Here is a 19,340-nt window from a genome sequence, read left to right as displayed (position 1 = left end):
TATACTATTAAGGAATTTAATACAAAAAAAACCTTCACTGTTAGCTTGTGCGCATGTTTATCTCTCAACAGAGACCTGAGTTCAATTCCAGGTCAGGACGAAACCTTGGGCAAGTTTCCTTACTCCACACAGAGCCTAATAATAATCCCTCCAAAACCAAAAACAATAATAAATTGGTCATTTTCAATCCACGACTGTTTGTGGGACATTGCTGTGCGCAATTGGCTGCCGCGTTCGCCCACAAATATACAGTCAATTCACTTTACAGTGTGTTCTGTGAAGCGCTTCGGGACGTCCTCCCGACGTGAAAAGCGCTATATCAAATGCAAGGATTATTATTATTTTTAAGTACCTTTTACAACATTGAACAGTCTCAAACCCTTCACACATAATTGCTGGGGGTGGGGGGGCAAACCCAGCAGCCATTTGCACAACCCATGAGGTGAACGCACAATTTTGAACTGTTTGTAGAGACAGTCGACTTATTTCAACAGAGAGAAGAAACCTTGAACCTCACAACAAAGAAACAGGTCATTCAGAATAACGAATACGTGAATTTGTGTCTTTCTCCGCACGAGTCATTAATCTAATCCCACTTGCTCAAGACCTTAGCTCATTTTGGAATCTCACCTCATTCATCTTAGTTCATAAAAGTGCTTTGCCTTAAGATTGAACATTGCACAGAATTGTATTAAATTCATCTCAACTTGGAAGCTGGTTCCTTTGATCCACCCTGTTTCTTTATCTATAATGGGGCAAGTTGATAATTAATGCACTTAACTGGCTTTACTGTATAAATAAACCAAGGTCTTGGAAGAGTTCATCATTTCTTTCTTTAAGATTTTGCATTCTTTGCTTTGGGATAAAGAACCACAGATTCAATTTGTCTTTTTTATGGTCTTGGGACCTGCACTACCACCTTTAATGACTCATGTTTAATGACCTTTAATGACTGCATACCAAGGTCCCTCTGCTTCTCTACTCCATTTTTACTCCGAACCTCACCACTTTGTCCACAAAATAAACAGTCAAAAAGCACTTTACAGTAAATCCTGTGAAGCGCTTTGAGACATCTTGCTGACATGAAAAGGTGATACTATCAAATGCAATAATTATTATTAATACAATATTGATGCAATAGATCTCATAGAAAAAGTGGAAATGCAAGACATAGGAGATAGAATGTATTGTTCTACCGTATGTATTGTAAGTATCATTCTGGTACACAAAAGGGGAAAATGCATACAATGTAAATTGAACGATCAAGTGTGATATCATGAGATGAGTATATAAGTTTGGGCGAACCAGAGAGAGAGAGATGAAAACCGGAACAGACAAACTATTGACATATGACAAAGGTGAAATTGAGACGGTTAGGAAGGATAGAAATAGAAACAAAGTGTAAAAGGAAATCATACAAAATACCATTTTACATTGGAAAAAGTGACTGCTGGGACTTCGGGACACAATTAATCTGGGACTGCTTGCTGAAAATAATAATAATAATCCTTGATATCGCACTTTTCACATCTTCTCGGCCCCTCAAAGCACTTCACAGAATACACTGTGTGTATATTTGTGGGCGAAATGTGGCAGCCAATTGCACACAGCAGTGTTCCACAAACAGTCGTGGATTCAGTGACCAAATTATTTTATTTTGATTTTATTTCTTGAGGGATTATTATGAGGCGTGCGGAGTAAGGAAACGTGCTCAAAGTTTCACCCTGCCAGGAATCGAACTTGTGAGGCAAGTGCTCTACCCACTGGGCTACAGGAATCCAAAAGAATACAAAGTGTGAAGAAAGAAGAAAATAAACAATTAGAAGCAGAGGAAATGGTAGAAAAATACAAAGGCGCTTTGGAGAACGAGTGAGTTATTGATCCAATGGTACACGGAAAGAGGGGGCCTACAGAAGAGGAAGATGATGATGATGTTGCTGTTGGATAAAGAATCAGAGAGACTGTGAAGAAACCTCTCAGAGGCAAGAAGTCTTGAGGGAAGAGACCGAAGCTCAATAGGTTACCTTCTAGCTCTGCAGCATGAGCAGTAACATCAATGCAGAAAACAACAACAACTTGCATTTATATAGGGGTCTTCACAAGGGGCAGCATCTCAGAGCGCGAAACACTGGCGAAACCCGACTCCGAACCGTGGGAGGGAGGAAGTGACCACATGTACGGTCGAAGAGGAAGGTCTTTAGTCGTGATCTAAAAGAGGAGGAGGGGGTGGCGGCAAAATAGAGGGATTGGGGGAGAGAGTCCTCACGCTTCGGGATGGAGTGGCTGATAGCACAGTGGCTGATGGTGGAAGGAAGGGGACGAGGGACAAGCAGGAAGCCAGAGCCAGCCGAGTGGAGGCAGCGGGTAGTGGAGTGGGGAGAAAGCAGGTCAGAATGGTTGGTAGCCAAGGCATGAAGGGATTTGTAGACGAGTGACAGGATCTTGAAATGATTCGTTCTGTGATTTGTATTGTTACAAAGCCCCTAATACACTTATTCCTCACCTTTCTCCCATCCTCTTCTTTCCTGAAAGTCTCAGGCCTTTCTGCCCCCACCCTCTGGAAGTCTTCCCGGAGCCCCTCCGCTTCGTCTTCTTCAAAGCCCGTCTCAAGACCTTCCTCTTTGACCCTGTCTTCGAGCATCCCCCCACTTTGCCCTTCACCAGTTAACTCCAACCCCCAGCTCGCACGTAAACCCTTTACGTTCCAATGCCTTGGGACGTCCTCCCGGTGTGAAGCTATGCATAGTCAGTTTGTTGTTGAAAGTAACTCCCCAGCATGTACAATAACATGGGACATCAGAACCCCTTCTATACCTTGTTCCATATCTATTTTTTTAGATGCGAACTCAGTTAGAGAATTGGCAGAGTATTTGATAGTGGAATGAATTATAGTTGAGTCTCATCCAGCTTTATTTGCTGTCTGTGTGTATACATCCTCAGAAGGAAGTCACTAGATAGCGATCAAAAGAGTTTTCCTTCCTCAATACCTCTACCCTTGAAATCTGGAATCTAGTTTTTATTCAGTTAAATGCTTGTCTCAAACACAAATAGCAGAGGAATGTGAGCAGCACAAAAGGTTAACAAGAGCCAGAAACCTTATCATTCCAATATCACCAATATTGAATAGTTAAAATGCTTCCCTTCATCTCAACAAATCCTGTTTGATTTCCACCCAAAACAGAGACGGGCAGTCTTAAGTGCAAGCTGTTTTAGGTACAGAATTTCTTTTTCCTTCAGCTAAAAGGCATCACTCCTACCCTACCCAGGAATCCAATCCACAAACTCTCAAAGCATGCATTTTACGTAGATTTACAAAGACTGTGCAGCACAGAAACAGGCCATTTGGTCCAGCTAGTCTGTGCCACGAGTCTCCGTCCACTTATTCCCTTGCATACCCTTTTATTCCTTTCTCCCTCATGTTCATATCTAGCTTCTTCTTGAATGCATCTGTTTTATTTCCTTCAAACCACTGCTTCAGGCAGGGATTTCCAAAATCGCGCTACCCTCCACGTGAAGTAGTTCCTCCTACATTCTCACTTAGATCTACTAGTCGCTATCCTATCCTTGCATCCCCTGGTTACACAGATTTCCTAGCAAGTGAAAACAGCGTATTTATGCGAACCTTATTGAACCCTTTTAAAATTTTAAATATCTCTATTAGGTCCTCTCTTAAATATCTCATCTCTAGCGAAAAAAAAGGCCCAACCTATACAGTCTATCCTGCTAGCAGCAACCTGTCAGCCCTGGTATCATTCTACACGTGTACTCTCTCCATCACTATCGCTGCTATATCCTTCTGGAGACTGCAATTGGACACAATACTTCAAACAAGGTTTTGTACAAATTCAACAGCACCTCCTCATTTTTATACTCTGACCCCATTGGATATAAAGCCCATTGCCCCTTTTTGTGGCCTTATCTACCTGTGTAGCTACTTTTATAGATTCGTGGATCTGAAACCCCAGATCGCTTTGCTCCCCTAGTTCTTGATCATGCTTAAACGCAGGTAATAATGCTGTAATAATCCAACCATTAGGTACAGCACCTTTCACCCTGGGAGGGCATCTCAAAGTGGTTCACAGGATTCACTGTAAAGTGTAGTGACTTAGATTCTGTCGAGAAAATGGCAGCAAATTTGCTCACGGCAACGATCCGCAAAACAGCCACGAGGTAAGTGAATGACCAATCTTATTTGGAGGCGTGTGGGCCAGCGGGAGAAACACCCTCCCTTCCCCCAGCGAACCAACGTGTTGTCTTCTTGCCTCAATTGCAGAAGCGGTTAGAACCCGATACGTTCCACCAGAACATCACATTTAAAATGAGGTTTCAAAATTCACTCTACTTCTAATCACAGACTGATTAAAGGGCCTTCCCTACCCATGGAAGGGCAGGCCCTGGCTTAGGGAAATGAAAATGTCAATTCCTGATCGGAATTTCAGCTCGTTAGAAAATTTCTACTTGTCCTTAAGATTGCACACGCAATGCAAACCCACTGTAACAGACTGTTTTGCAGCGCTTATTTAGCCACAGTGTCGAGTGTGGATCCCGTTCATTACAGACGGGCACAACTGGCCAACTACCTCGCTTCCTGCGCCCCGGCAACTCTCGCTCTAAACCGGTCACCTCCGGGCACTCAGATTGCCACCAGAGTCATGGCAGAGACCTGATGACCCAGACGTTGGCCATTTTTGCTATGGCAGGAATCAGCCAGCACGTAGGGAGTAAGCCAATTAAAACTCTGTCCGTGTATGCAATGTGAAAACCGCATTCACAGCCTGTTGGGATTGTACGGCTTCCATCCGGCGAGTTTTGACGGGGCTATCTTGAGCCCGTTCAGCCTTTAGAAGGAACACTGCTCGTCAGATCTTGTTTGACGTCCCATTCTGCACTAAAAAACTGCTAGACTCGGTGACAATCCAGGTTTCCGATTCTGACAAAAATAAGTACGGACGATGCAGTAAGTATTCAATGGGTCAAAGCAACAGCCGAGACTGGAGGTAAAAGAGAACTGGAGCGCGTGACTCGCTCAGCGCCTGACACATAACCGCAACATCTATACAAAGTTTACAGCAAGAAACGAGGCAGTTCCGTTAATCTGGTCTCTGTTGGTGCACCACTTCCTCCTCACCGAAGCTAAGGATTCCAATCTCATTCCCCTGCCCGGACCGTTAAATATTATTTCCCCAATTCCCTGTTAACCGCTGCTATAGTCTGGGCTCCCAACAGCCTTCTGGTCTGAAACATTCCAGATTCTAACGTTGCTCTGAGTAAAAGCATTCTTCTCATTTTATCTGTGGTGATAATCCTTAATTTAAGGGGCTAACTTGAAAAACGTGTCTGGCGGCGCGAATCAAATGGCGTGTTGTGGAGGGAGCCTTGTTAAGAGGCTATTCCATTCAGCGTTAACGACTTTTTTTTATTACACAATTCCCCCGGGTGTATCTGAACACTGACTCGCGCATTGTAATGTGTGGAATGGGAAGGATTATGATTTAAGGCCTAGGTTTTTACTTCATGGAAACAAGCCAGCTCACTGCCCTCCAGACTAAGCAATGGGAGCCTCAATGCAGAGGGAGATAATAATAATAATAATAATAACAATAATAATAATAATCCTCGCATTTGATATAGCGCCTTATCACGGCTTCGAGACCGTCTCAAAGCGCTTCACGGAATATACTGTGAAGTGGAGTGCTTTGTTGGACAAACGTAGCAGCCAATTTTGCGCACGGCATTAGCCCACAGCCATGGAGGTAACGGCCAATTTTATTTGGGGGATTTTTAGCCCGGACACCGGGAGGGACTACTTTCCCTTTTCAAAAAGTGCCATGGGATCTTTAAAGTTAGGAAGTATAATAATGTTAAATAACATCCAAAACTTTATCCGTTTCACTCTTCTGGGCAATGATCATCTAACAGCATCAAGTTGGGACAGACTTGCAGCCACTTCAGCCCCTCACCTCCTCCTCTGCTCGTGGCAAAGATTCTGTCAATGACGTCAGAGTAGCTAATGAGCACTGTTATATCTGAGCAAAACTCCAGAGCGCAAATTCACGGTGTGGGTCAGTGCAATTAGATCAATTAAACCACATAGGATAAATGCTACTTCAAATTACAACTTGCCAGAGACTCAAAACTAATTTTTTACAAACGACGACTGTTGTGGTGGTTTAATACTCAGGTCTACAGACAAACTTGGAAGCTTGGCACAGAATAAGCAGTAATCACAAACCTCAAAGAAATATGTAACAGGGATTTGCTGAGCTCTGACCTGGTTGTGCAGCATATACAAGACTCAGCGACCTGTACATTTCACTTTCAAATTCAGTTCCCCTCAAACCAAATAACAGCACTCACCTGAAGTGCTGGAAATAAGAGAGGACATTACATTAAGCTGATAAGGAGACAATATTAAGCTGGTAAGGAGGTAATAAAATAATTCGGCCACTCAATCTACGACTGTTTGTGGGACACTGCCCTGTGCAACTGGCTGCCGTGTTTCGCCCGCGAAACACACAGTCACTACACTTTACAATATATCTGTGAGGCGCTTTGTCACAAAGGTGCGATAAGGCGCTTTATCAAATGCGAGGGTTATTATTACTCATCATTCTGGGGGACATTCTGAAAACAAGAGCTAAGACGGTTAGAAATAAGAAAAGGAAATGTATCTTCACGCAAAAGGCTGCGAGAATGTGGATTTCACTCTCCAGAAAGTTGGGAGAATCAATTTGAGATAAAGTATTTAAAAGAGGAGATAGATACTTGAGAGTAAGGATGTTCCCCAGATGTTCCCTACGCAGATGCAGATTATCTAGAATCCTTTCCAGCACTAGGCTCGACAAGCCTATGCTTACTCTCTCTGATGGCTCCCTATCTCCCAGTAGACTCATTCTCGTGTTCAAACCCCTCCACGGATTCACCACACCCTACCTCCGTGACCTGCGTCAACCGCACGTCCCCAGCCATTCCCTTTGCTCACGAGCACTGACCTGCGGCATGTCTCCCGGCCCATCTACCCACCATCTCGTACCGTGTGAGTTTTCGGCCTTCCTGCCACTGGCTTCTGGAACTCTTGTCCCAGAGTCACTCCGACTCCCTTCCTCCCTCACCTTGTTCATGGTTCTTCTCTAAACAAACCTCCATGAAGACACTTTCAATCCTTTTTCCCCTCCCCACCCACCTTGGCATTCGACCTCTGCTCGGGTGCCCATCTGGCATGTTTGAGCATTTTGAGAAGTCCTCCCGACGTATGCCATATAAATGTCTATTGTAAGGTAATGGAGAAGACAGTGAAATGGGACACCAAGATCTTAAAAAAATGATGGGACAGACTTGATGTACTGAATGGGCTCTGTCTATTCCTGTGCTCCCGAAGGGTTCCGGATTTATCCTAAGCGGCTACCGTGAGAAGAACGAGACAGCATGATTTACTTTCTCTCTCCTTCTCTCGAGTATCTCCCGCTCTTCTTTTAAATACCGTATCTCAAATCAATTCTCGCATCTACCGACTTTTGGGGGGAGCGAAATTTACTTTCTCTCTCCTTCCTCCGTGAGGGGAAGAACCCAGCTTGCACTCAGCTGCTTAGCTGTGTGATGGGTCTCGAGAACCAAACTTAACGTTCTTTAATTCTTTAATCAGTGCTTCGCCGTGTAGTGCGCAGGGCAGTCAATTAGTAGATTTTAAAAGGAACATTCGGTTCTAATAATCAATCAGTGCATTTGATGCGGCAACTCCAACACATCTCACAACCACTTCACAGAATGTGTCTCTAACAACAATAATATGACAGACACAGACTTTTCCAGCATTAAATGCTACTCAGCCCTTCGTCTGTTTGCTACCTGACTGTTTTTCTGAGGTCCCCAATATAGGGCATAATATTTACGAAATAGGATTGCGTCCTCCCCAACCCCCGAGTGGAGCAAACCACTTATCTGCAAAGGGGACCACCTGCTGATGTTCCTAAATGCACATTTAAGGATCCACGACTGTTTGTGGGGACGCCGCTGTGCGCAATTGGCTGCCGCGTTTCGCCCACAAAATATACAATCAATTCACTATATTCTGTGAAGCGCTTTGAGACGTCTCGAAGACGTGATAAGGCGCTATATCAAATGCAAGGATTATTATTGCCCCAAGCTTTTTACCCAATTATTTAAAAATTCATTGTGTACCGGCAGCTTTTACACCAACGTGCCACACCCACCCGCATTCCTAAGATATCCAATAATGAATGAATAAATAGAAAGTGCGAGCAGGTTTCAATTTAACTCATTGAACTATTTGATAACACAACAACCTTTGAGACTTATTTTGAGGACCCTTGGGACACTTCAGAATTATTTCATCATCCAACCTCCTGCTGATAGAAAGCAAACTGGAACCAAAGCACAACTGAACCTTCAATATCCAGAGTTAAATTATTCAACCTACCTCTCAGGAGAGCACGTTTCCAAACAATGACGCTGTTGCGTTATACAAAATAAATGAGCTCAACTTTGCCCAACAATCCCTCCTTTATGTTTTACTTTTAAAGTTATGAATACAGATAATTGTTTCAGGTTTATATAGAATGTCTGAGTTTCGATCCCTTTCAATTAATAATTGATGTATTTAATTATTATAAAGAAATATTCAGGAATAGGCTTCACTGTAATGATTCAATGTACTGACTAGACCGGTTCAGTGGGTTGCTCTGAGCTTGAGGACAGTAGGTAAGGAAAAACTTATATGACCTTACCTGGAAAGGTGTGCGGGTTTGGGGACCCTCTCTTAAGGCACTTTGAACAGAGGATATGCACAGTGAAGTACAATCCTGGCCATTCCTGGAGAAGCATATTCAGTTCTTCCACCAGAGGAATTATGGCTTGCCATGCTGTCCAAATATTTGGCAACGAAGCATGGCTGGTAATAGATAAAGTGTCTGCCCGCAGACTGCTTCGGGAAGGTCTGTAACTGACCACCACAGGAACCTTTCCCCTGTGGGCAAAAATCTGATATTTGCCATCCGATCGATGTACAACATGTGTGTTGATCTGGACACTATACCTGGCAAAAAGCCCTGGAGGCAACAAAAAGGGAAAACTATATTCAACTTGAAGCTGTTCGATGGCAAATGGTTGTCCAGAGAGATTTGAGCCATTTATCCAGGCTTCTGCATGTGGAACCTCATTCTTCACGTAACAGGGGAACTTGAACCAGACTGCCGCGCCGTTCAGTGGCTTGATTTTCGGTTTATTGAGGCAATAACAGAGACCCATTTTCTCCAGCAATTCTAGAATTAGATTCAGATCCTGCTGGGTCTTGATGTGTGGCTTCAAAAGAAGGCGAATGATGTGCACCGGAAGAAGTCCGTGAAGCAGGAACCCTTCCACGTAGTGATGCAGTTGCGTTGCTCTCAGTTCATCAATATCGGCGTCAGCCAAGAGTTTCTGAAGAAGAACCGAAGCGTCACGTTGGAAGAAGATATTTAGAATGTCAATGAGTTTGGTTAAGTTATGAAATACGTACTCTTTAAGAGTCAGACTATCTTCAAAATACAGCAACTTGCCACTCTCGTGCAAGTAAGACAGGGCACTTTGAAGTCGGTCTTCTGTGAGGCCGGCTTGCAATCCCAACCTGGCCGAGTCCCACCAGGAGAGCCAAAGTTCCTGTGGCTTAAAGTGCAATTCTTCCAACCTCTGCCATGATTTTGGCAAGACTCTATGGAGATTTGGAAAAATCTCCCTGTGTTCAGCAATTGACAGCAGTTTCTCCTTCAAACGTTGGATGCCCAGATACTGGCCTTGGCAGCTCACGGGGATGACAGGAGACAATATTTGGAGGCGATTATTCAACATGTACTGCAGCTGTGCTTTCTTCCTCCTTAGGTTTTTATCCGACACTCCGTAGAACGATGCGTGTGGACTTGTAGCTCGCAGATCAAACTCTTGGCTCAGGGCTTTGTCTACCTTTTGAGCTACAGCGTTCATGAACTCAACATCTCGTTTCTCTTGGAGAGCAATCTGGTGATGAATCCCAAGGCATTTTTCTTCGATCTCTTTTTCACTGCAGAGATCTACGTGGGTCCCCACCATACACACAACACCATGAGGCACCCTGGCGCCAAGAAGATGTAGGAAATAGCCAACAAAATCATAAAAGCGACCGGAAACGTACGCTTTCAGATTGACTAACAAGAGGTAAAAAGCACCGGGCGAGAGGAAGAATGGCTGAATGAGATCATAGTTTTGATCTCCCGCTAAGTCGTAGACGATAAAAGTCAGATTCTTCTCAACATCAGCAACCCACTGAGTGACTTCGATTCCTTTCCCGTGTGACACAGGAAGACCGTGCGTTTGGCCAACCAGGCACTGCCTCAGGACAGATTTGCCGGCACCTTTGAGTCCCATCAGCACGAGCTTCAACCTGGGCTTCACTGCGGGCTGAGACAAAGCCAGCTCCTTCTGGTACGCTGCTATGTAGGGTATTCCCTTCATACAGACCTCGTAGGGAGGCTGTATTAGGGGATTGTCTTTAATCTTCCAAATGTTGACCTTCGAAAGCTTTCCGAATGCGTCGGGCAGAATAGCAATCTGGTTCCCTTGCAGCACCAGCTCTTCCAGACAGCACAGGCTCACGATCGAATCGGGCAGGTACCTTATCCTGTTGTTATCCAGCCAAAGGGTGGCGAGCTTGGACATGTTGGAAATCTTCTCCGGAATGACGGTGAGTCGGTTTCGGCTCAGGTACAGCTCTTCCAAACTGACCAGCTCCGCCACAGCGTTGGGGAACCTTTCGAACCCGTTCGACGACAGGTTGATCATTTTGAGCCGCTCCAGATTGCGGAAGCTTTCGGGCAAGGAGCTCAGCCCGTTGCCGTCCAGCATCAGGCTCTCCAGGGTGGTCAAGCGGCCGAAACCGTCGGGCAGGCTGGCCAGCTTGGTGTTGCTCAGCCAGAGGATCTTGATGGACCGCAACATGACGATCTCGCCGGGCAAGCTGTCCACCTTGTTGCCCGAGAAGTCCAGCTCCTCCAGGTCCCTCAGGTCCAAGATCTGCCGGGGGAAATGGGCCAGCTTGTTGTGGTCCACGTCCAGCATGCGCAGCGTCCGCAGGTGGCCGAAGGTCTCGGGCAGGCGGCGCAGCTCGTTGAAGCTGAGGTCCAGCTCCTCCAGGCTGGTCAGGCAGCCCATGGCGGCCGGGAGCCTCTGGAGCCGGTTGTGGCTGACGCTCAGCTTCTTCAGGCGCCGCAGGCAGGTGGCCGTCTCGTCGGGCAGCCAGGACAGGCAGTTGTGGCTGAGGTCCAGCTCGGTCAAGTGCCGCAGCTGCTGGAGGGCCGGGGGCAGGCGGTGGAAACGGTTCCTCCTCAGGATCAGGACGGTCAGGTTGGTCAGGAGGCCTCGCCCTCCCCCTCCTCTTCCTCCTCCTCCACCTCCTCCTCCCCCTCCTGCTTCACTTCCTCCCCCTCCTCCTCCTTCACCTCCTCCCCCTCTTCCTCCTCCTCCTTCTTCTCCTCCTCCTCCTCCCCCTCCTTCACCTCCTCTTCCTCCCCCTCCTCCTCCTTCACCTCCTCCCCCTCTTCCTCCCTCCTCCTCCTCCCCCCTCCCTCCCTCCCCTCTCCTCCTTCCCTCCTCCTCCCTTCACCTCCTCCCTCCCTCCTCCCCTCCTCCTCCCCCTCCTCCCTCCTCCTCCTCCCCCTCCTCCCCCTCCTCCCTCCTCCTCCTCCTCCCCCTCCTTCACCTCCTCCCCCTCCTACACCTCCTCCCCCTCCTACACCTCCTCCTCCTCCTCCTTCTTCTCCTCCCTCCCCCCCACCTCCCCCCTCCCCCTCCCCCCCCCCAGCCCCAGCCCCTCGGGCAGCTCCTCCAGGTGGTTGTTGGCGAGGTTCAGCACCTCCACCTCGGCCAGGCCGCCGGGCGGCCCCGGGCCCAGCCCCAGCCCCGGGCTCAGGCTCAGGCCCAGCCCCGGGCTCAGGCTCAGGCCCAGCCCCGGCCCCGGGCTCGGGCTCGGGCTCAGACCGGTCAGCGTCAGCTGCCGCAGGTTGGTCCGCAGTTTCCTGGAGCGCAGAGCCGAGGCTCGCCACAGCCTGGCCGCCCCGGCCCTGTCCCCGGCCCTGTCCCCGGCCCTGTCCCCCTCCCCCTCCCTCTCCCTCCCGCCGCCGCCCTCCTCTGTCATGGCGCCCCCTCTCCCTCTCCCCCTCACAGACTACATCCCCTCAGTCCCCTCCCGCTCTCACCGCCGCCGCCGCCGCCGACTCGGCCTTCAGTGCTCGACGCCAGTGCTCGAGGAGGAAGAGGGGGAGAAGGAGGAGGAGGGGGGAGAGGGGGGGAATGAAGGAATAAAGGGAGAGAAGGGAAGGAGGGAGGGAGGGAAGGAGGGAGGGAGGGGGAGGGATGCGGCAGCTTCTCCCACTCGGTTGTCCTTCTGACTTCTCACCCTCTCCCCTTCAGCTCTTTATCTCTCACTCTCTGTTTCTTTCTTTCTCTCTCTCTCTCTCTCTCTCATTCACTCACTCTCTGTCTCTCTCTCTCTCTCTCTTTCTTTTTCTCTCTCTCTCTCTCTCATTCACTCACTCTCTTTCTCTCTCTCTCTCATTCACTCATTCCTCTCTCTCACTCTCTTTCTTTTTCTCTCTCTCTCTTATTCACTCATTCCCTTTCTCATTGACTCATTCTCTCCCTCTCACTCTCTTTCTTTCTCTCTCTCTCTCTCATTCACTCATTCTCTCCCTCTCACTCACTCTCTTTCTTTCTCTCTCATTCACTCATTCGCTCTCTCTCACTCACTCTCTTTCTTTCTCTCTCTCTCTCTTATTCACTCATTCTCTTTCTCTCTCCCTCTCTCTCTCACTCTCTCCTCCTCCCTGGAGCCGCACCAGCCAATAGCACCGACCAACCCCACCCCCAGGGGTGGGGAGGAGGGAGGGAGGGAGGGAGGGACACCCCCCTCATGCCTTGCCCCCCCCCCCCCCACCCACTGTCCAGCCTCTGCCCAAGCCCCCAGACCCCTGTCCACCACCACCACCATCATCATCGTCGTCATCATCGTCGTAATAACCCTTCCATTTGATCCGAGTCGTTCTTCACGACGTCTCAAAGCGCTCCACGGAATACACTGTGAAGTCCATCGACTGTAGGCGGCCGCAACCGGTGACGGGATTATTGTTATTATTATTATTATTATTATTTTTGGAAGGAGTTATTACCCCCCTCCACCCCGCCCCCCCCCCCCTCCCCGCCCCCGGAAAAGCGATCCCGCCAATCGACTGACGAACCGGGCTCCTGCTCACTGCTGGGCAAACGGGGGGAGGTGCGGGCGTAAGGAAACTCGCCCAGCGTTCAGCGCCCCCCCGCCCGCCCGCCCGCCCGGGAATCGAACCCGGGTCCTCTCGCCTTGCTGACCGACCGCTGAGCTACAAGGGGACTCCGCGCGCCCGGGCTGCACCGCGACAACGAAGCCCGTCCGCGATACGCACAGCCGGTCGGTTCCTCCTCAAATGACTCGTTGCGCTCAGCGGCGAGTGGCTGCGGCCGTTACAGAGCGAGACGGGCTGTTGACGATGATGTTCTGCCCTCGGGCACAAGGCAATCAATCGGCCGACTGCAATCGATTGGGGGAAAAGCAGACACGGAGAGCTGGGGGAGGTGTGGGGGGGAGGGGGGAGCGGGTGGGGGGGGAGACTTTAGCTGGAGGAGGATCTTGTGTAAATGTAATCATTGAATTAGAAATTCTTTACCAGGGCCTCTCCCAATGAGAAGCAACACCAGATTGCCTTGTTGGGAAAATGCCAGGTTCTCTGGCCTTTTATAATACAAAAATATTTTCCCCAACAGCCTGCATTTTGCCCGCAAAATATACAGCCAATTCACTTTGGAGTTTATCCTGCGAAGCGCTTGGAGACGTCTCGAAGACGTGATAATAATAATAATAATAATAATAATAATCCTTGCATTTGATATAGCGCTTTTCACGTCGGGAGGACGTCCCAAAGCGCTTCACAGAACACACTGTAAAGTGAATTGACTGTATATTTGTGGGCGAACGCGACAGCCAATTGCGCACAGCGATGTCCCACAAACAGTCGTGGATTGAAAATGACCAATTTATTATTGTTTTGGGTTTTGGAGGGATTATTATTAGGCTGTGTGTGGAGTAAGGAAACTTGCCCGAGGTTTCGCCCTCTGCCTGGAATTGAACTCAGGTCTCTCACTTGCAAAGCGAGTGCTCTAACCACTGAGCTACAGGACTCCACCCACTGAGCTACAGGACTCCACAAGGCGCTATATCGAATGCAAGGATTATTATTATTATTATTATTATTTGCATTGAGTGGACTTGATGACAATCCCCACAGATCTGCCAAAGAAAAAAACGCATCCCCCGTTCACTTCATGGCTGTTTGTGAGATACTGCTGCGCACAAATTGGTCGCCGCATTCATCCATAAAATACAGTCACTACACCAATCAGAGAATCCGCACAATCAGTCACATTGTTTACACTGAACACTGTGAACCTGAAATATATGTACCTGCACATATTGCGTGGATATCGTCGCACACATACACGTATTGTAACAAACTATGAGAGAGCGTGATCTTTAGGTTTTTAACAAGATATCCTTGAAAGAGAGAAATGTTACCCAATTGACAATGAGTGGTTGCAAATGTGGAGGTATCCAATAAGTTAGTCACAGGTGACCAATTCCACATAAAAAGTCTGGCCAACTGAGGTTCACGCAACATCAGCAGCAAAAAGTGTGCACTCAAACATCCCCTAATGACTCACACGAAAGGTGTGATGAACACAGAGATTAAAATAGTCAATTACATTCGTTCAAAAGCTCTGAATCAAACGGCAGTTCCGTGGAAAGATTTCTCTGCGGTCGTGGATTTGCTATCGATTTCCAGTTTCCGAGAGATGCATTCCAATTTGATGTCCCGAAATTTGTGTGAATTAGCCGAATCACTGTCCGAAAACAGGCGTCAGGTTTTATCTCGAGTGGCTAATCCGTTACTTCATTGACCACATTGGTATCTGTATTGGACATCACTAAGCTGATTGCCCATGGGCTAACCATTTCTTAAACATACACAAACGCCCTCAATTATGTAATTAGAATCACATTTAATGCCTTCCATTGATGGTTAATGAGCTATTATCAGACTCTGCCGCTATTAAGCCTCCGAGACACCATCGGGTGTGAAGGGTGCTATATAAATGCAAGTTGTTGTTGTGTTGATGTATTAGCCCAAGCCTTGATAGGTTTCTCTTGCAATACACTAGGTGATATTAATAACTCAAAAGTCAGTGTGTATTAACAATGACAGAAAGTGTGGTTGAATACATGAATAATTAAAGTGTGAAAACATCTTAAATATTCCTCTTCAATGTATAGAAGATTCACAGTTGTTTTCCCTATAAGCTCTTGACCAGACCCATAATGCAAATATTAATATTCTGTTGTTAAAGTGAATATACTGAAGACATTAAGCATAGGTAATATTGAACATTGGATGTCTTGTTTTCAGCTCTCCGAGACCTAAACCACGTGAAAGGGTCCAATATAAACGCAAGTCGGTTTTGTTTGTAATGATTTGTAAATACTGAATCCTGGCTGTGTGATGATAACCAAACCTCTAATGATGTTGGATAACTAAACTGAGATTGATGGCTGTACAAAGTGGCAGAGAATCGCCCACATTGCATCCAAAAGTGGAGTCCTGTAGCTCAGTGGTTAGAGCACTCGCTTTGCAAGTGAGAGACCTGAGTTCAATTCCAGGCAGAGGGCGAAACCTTGGGCAAGTTTCCTTACTCCACACAGAGCCTAATAATAATCCCTCCAAAACCACAAACAATAATAAATTGGTCATTTTCAATCTACGACTGTTTGTGGGACATTGCTGTGTGCAATTGGCTGTCGCGTTCGCCCACAAATACACAGTCAATTCACTTTACAGTGTGTTCTGTGAAGCGCTTTGGGACGTCCTCCCGACGTGAAAAGCGCTATATCAAATGCAAGGATTATTATTATTATTAAAACTCATCCTACTGGAAGCATACTGTAAAAGTGACAAATCTTCAAGTAAGGTTTTGCCACGTCAGAACTTGTTTTGGATGTAAGCTTGAGCACCAAACCATTGCCATCTGACGCGCACTCATGTTTTACTGTATTGCTTATTGGTTGAATGATGACAAGTCTGTGTTCCTGTAACACAACACACCACAAATATGTGACTGAAGGTAGACTGCACATCGTATTGTTTGTATTCAAGTAAATGTTTCATATCCTTTTGTTAGAATTTAATTCGGTTGACATCATTATTGGTTCACACTGTGATGAGGGCAGTTCTTGCTTTACGTGACCAGAAAGTTATTAATCGCTGGCTTCAACCCCTTGTCACGAGGGAGCGCTCAGTCATTACTTAACATTACATTTGCATGAGAGGAGAAATTGGCAACGCAGAGATCTGGTGTGTATGTCGCTTCAGGAAATGCTGCAGATGGTGACGTTCAAACATTACTGATAAAAGAAGGTTCACACACTGGCAAAGAGAATCAGATATCGAGTTTTACAGCACGGAAGAAGGCCATTGAGCCTATTGTGTGCACACTGACTCTGTCGTTTTCTCCATGGACCTCGATTTTGATCTTTTTCAAGTATTTCTCTAATTTCCTTTTAAAAGTTATTATAAATTCGGCTCTAGCCATGGTTTTTTGCTAGCTCCTTCCATAACCTAATATGTTTTCATTTGATAATATGCACTTGTACTTTTGTAGTGCCTTATCACATCATCGTGTCTTGAATGCCTTACAGTTAGTTATTGCTAAGCATAGTATTTCTCTGTTGTGGCAGATTTATACATTTTTTTTTAACAAATACAGTAGCCATTTGCACATAACAAAGTCCCGCACACAGACGTGAGATCAATTGATTTCAGTTATTGTTGGCTGGACACCAATTCCATTTTCAATTAATGTGGCATATTTAACAGGCAGATAGATGGGTCCTATGTTTAGATCTCTCTGTTAATGCTATAGCAACCATGGTTTGTGTTGCCAACTGTACAGCAAAAACACAACAGGCCATCTATCTCATGCAATTCTCACCCTTACAGACAGCAGTGACCAAACTCCTGAGGGAGATGAATGACAGAAATATTACAGAGCAGGCAAACACAGCCGGGCTCATTGAAAGAGCCATCATTTCAATCCCATTTACCTGCTGTTTTGCCCCTACCCCTGCAAATTAGTTTTAGATGTCTATCTAATGCCTTAAAAGCTAGGTGTTTGCTGGCTCAATTGGTTGCAACCACGTTTCTGCATCAGAACGTTGCCTGGACCAATGCAGGGTCTTTGAGAATATATACTCTGTTTACCGAGCAGTAAGTGACCCGGTTGTTAGTCGACTGGTGGATTGCTATTCCAGGGGTAATAATACCTCCAAAAATATTTTTTTATTTGGTTTGGACTGTTTGTGGGACGCTGCTGTGTGCGATTGGCTGCCACATTTCACCTACAAAATATACAGTCAATTCACTTTACAGTACATTCTGTGAAGCACTGTGAGACATCTCGAAGACATTACAAGGTGCTATATCAAATACAAGGATTATTATTATTATAATATAGACCTTACCTCAACCACCGCATGTGGCAGGGCATTCCATATCCTAATAACTGTGTGTAAAAAAACTATTTTCCTAATATCCCCTTTGCAAAATTGATGCCCTCTTGTCACTCACTCATATTCCAGTGGAGATAGTTTCTCCCTATTGACTATCAAAACTCCTTACAATTTTACAGATTTCAATCTTCTCCTTTTCAAGGTAAATAGGCCCAATTCTTCCAATCTCTGATCTATTATTATAAAATTACTCATACTAAGTTACCAACATGTTTGGACTTGTAATGAAATCCACCAGCCATACATCACTGTAGCGGATTAACCTTGGTGAAAAAGGCTTCATATTGATTGGACACATCTATACGACTGAGTTCTTAACAAATAATAGGATAATGCGATGGGGGTCTAAACCTGTGATGTTTCGAACAAGAATTTTAGTTGCACAAGAATTTTAGTTGCACAAATGCAACTTCTGGCCGTATCGAGAAGTACACCACTCTGACCAATGGATACTCAACTTTTAGGTGTAACCCTGGCATCCATTGCACACTTGCCTCTGGGACAGAAGCTTGTGGCTTCCAGCCACATGGTGGTTGTTTGAGCTCACATTATAAGATGGCATTCAGTGCGGTGCTTAGGGTTTGCTCTTTCGGAATCCCAGGATTTCGGGATTTTAAAGACCCAAATGGGATGTTGCTGTGAGGAAATTGGCTGCCACACATACACTGTGCCTACACTTTACAAAACTCTGTGATTTGCCTTAAAACAATAGGCGCGGTATGAAATGCAAGTATCATTAAAGGGCAGAGGATAATCAGCCACTATGGATGTCCACAATCTGTACTGTTTCTCAGTCATCGTGTTTTGGTCAATCCAGCAACTAATTTGTCGTTAATTCCAGTGACATTTACCACCATTAAAAAGGCTCGAATGCAGGACTTTATCAAATTCCTTCCACCAGGATAGCATGCAATTGGACCCTGCCTTTCCTCAGACAATGTCTGAACCAAATATGTACAAATTCTGTGTTAGCATTCTGAGGGCATCGTTGTCTGCATACCGCTGCTGCTGTCAGCAGCCAACTCTTATGTTGTGGCTTGTGTGAGAGTTTAAAACACTGGCAAAAATGATGTTCTAATCAGCAGCAGCTGGAAAGGTTGTTAGGACAGCTCTGGAGAAGAAAACCTGACACCCACTCCCAATTGCGTGGCAATGCTGCAGAAAGGCTGCGCAAGATCTTCCTATTCATCGATTCCAGTGACAGCATTTGATGCTGTAAATCAGTGTAAATGCCTGAGAAAACGGATGCCAGAGCACAGGAAGTTCTGTTTAAATGTAAAATGTAAATTACATGGCAGGAAAATAACATGATGGGTCAAACAAGTTTTGAGAATTGCACTGGAAATACCTTGTGGATTAAATATGCTTGTGAAGCTGACCTTTGATCTAGAAAATTAATGTGATGGTAAGTGAGGGGTGCGACCATGTGCTCATAAAACCTACTACTAGAAATGTTAAACTCATCTTCCTTTTCTCCCCTCGTTTCCTGAACAGTGCTGTGCAATAATAATAATACTTGCATTTCTTATAATAATAATAATAATCCTTGCATTTGATATCGCGCTTTTCACGTCTTCTAGAATATACTGTAAAGTGAATTGACTATATTTGTGGGCGAACGCGGCAGCCAATTGCGCACAACAATGTCCACAAACAGTCATGGATTGAA

At 46.1% G+C, this 19,340-nt stretch overlaps 1 protein-coding gene across 1 annotated transcript in view; it reads right to left on the bottom strand.

The window, feature by feature from the left end:
- Positions 1-12,160, bottom strand: part of mfhas1 (multifunctional ROCO family signaling regulator 1) — a 29,071-nt gene extending 16,911 nt beyond the window's left edge. The window contains exons 1-2 of the mRNA XM_042337844.1: positions 11,814-12,160; positions 8,745-11,371 (exon numbers count right to left, since the gene is read on the bottom strand). Coding sequence (XP_042193778.1) covers positions 8,745-11,371; positions 11,814-12,160 — 2,974 coding nt within the window. The remainder of the gene's footprint in view (positions 1-8,744; positions 11,372-11,813) is intronic.
- Between the last annotated feature and the right edge of the window lie 7,180 nt (positions 12,161-19,340).

Source organism: Callorhinchus milii, unplaced genomic scaffold (assembly GCF_018977255.1).
Source record: "Callorhinchus milii isolate IMCB2004 unplaced genomic scaffold, IMCB_Cmil_1.0 Scaffold1, whole genome shotgun sequence".
NCBI lineage: Eukaryota > Metazoa > Chordata > Chondrichthyes > Chimaeriformes > Callorhinchidae > Callorhinchus > Callorhinchus milii.
Note: the sequence above shows the minus strand (reverse complement) of the source record. Positions and strands in the feature narration are given on the sequence as shown.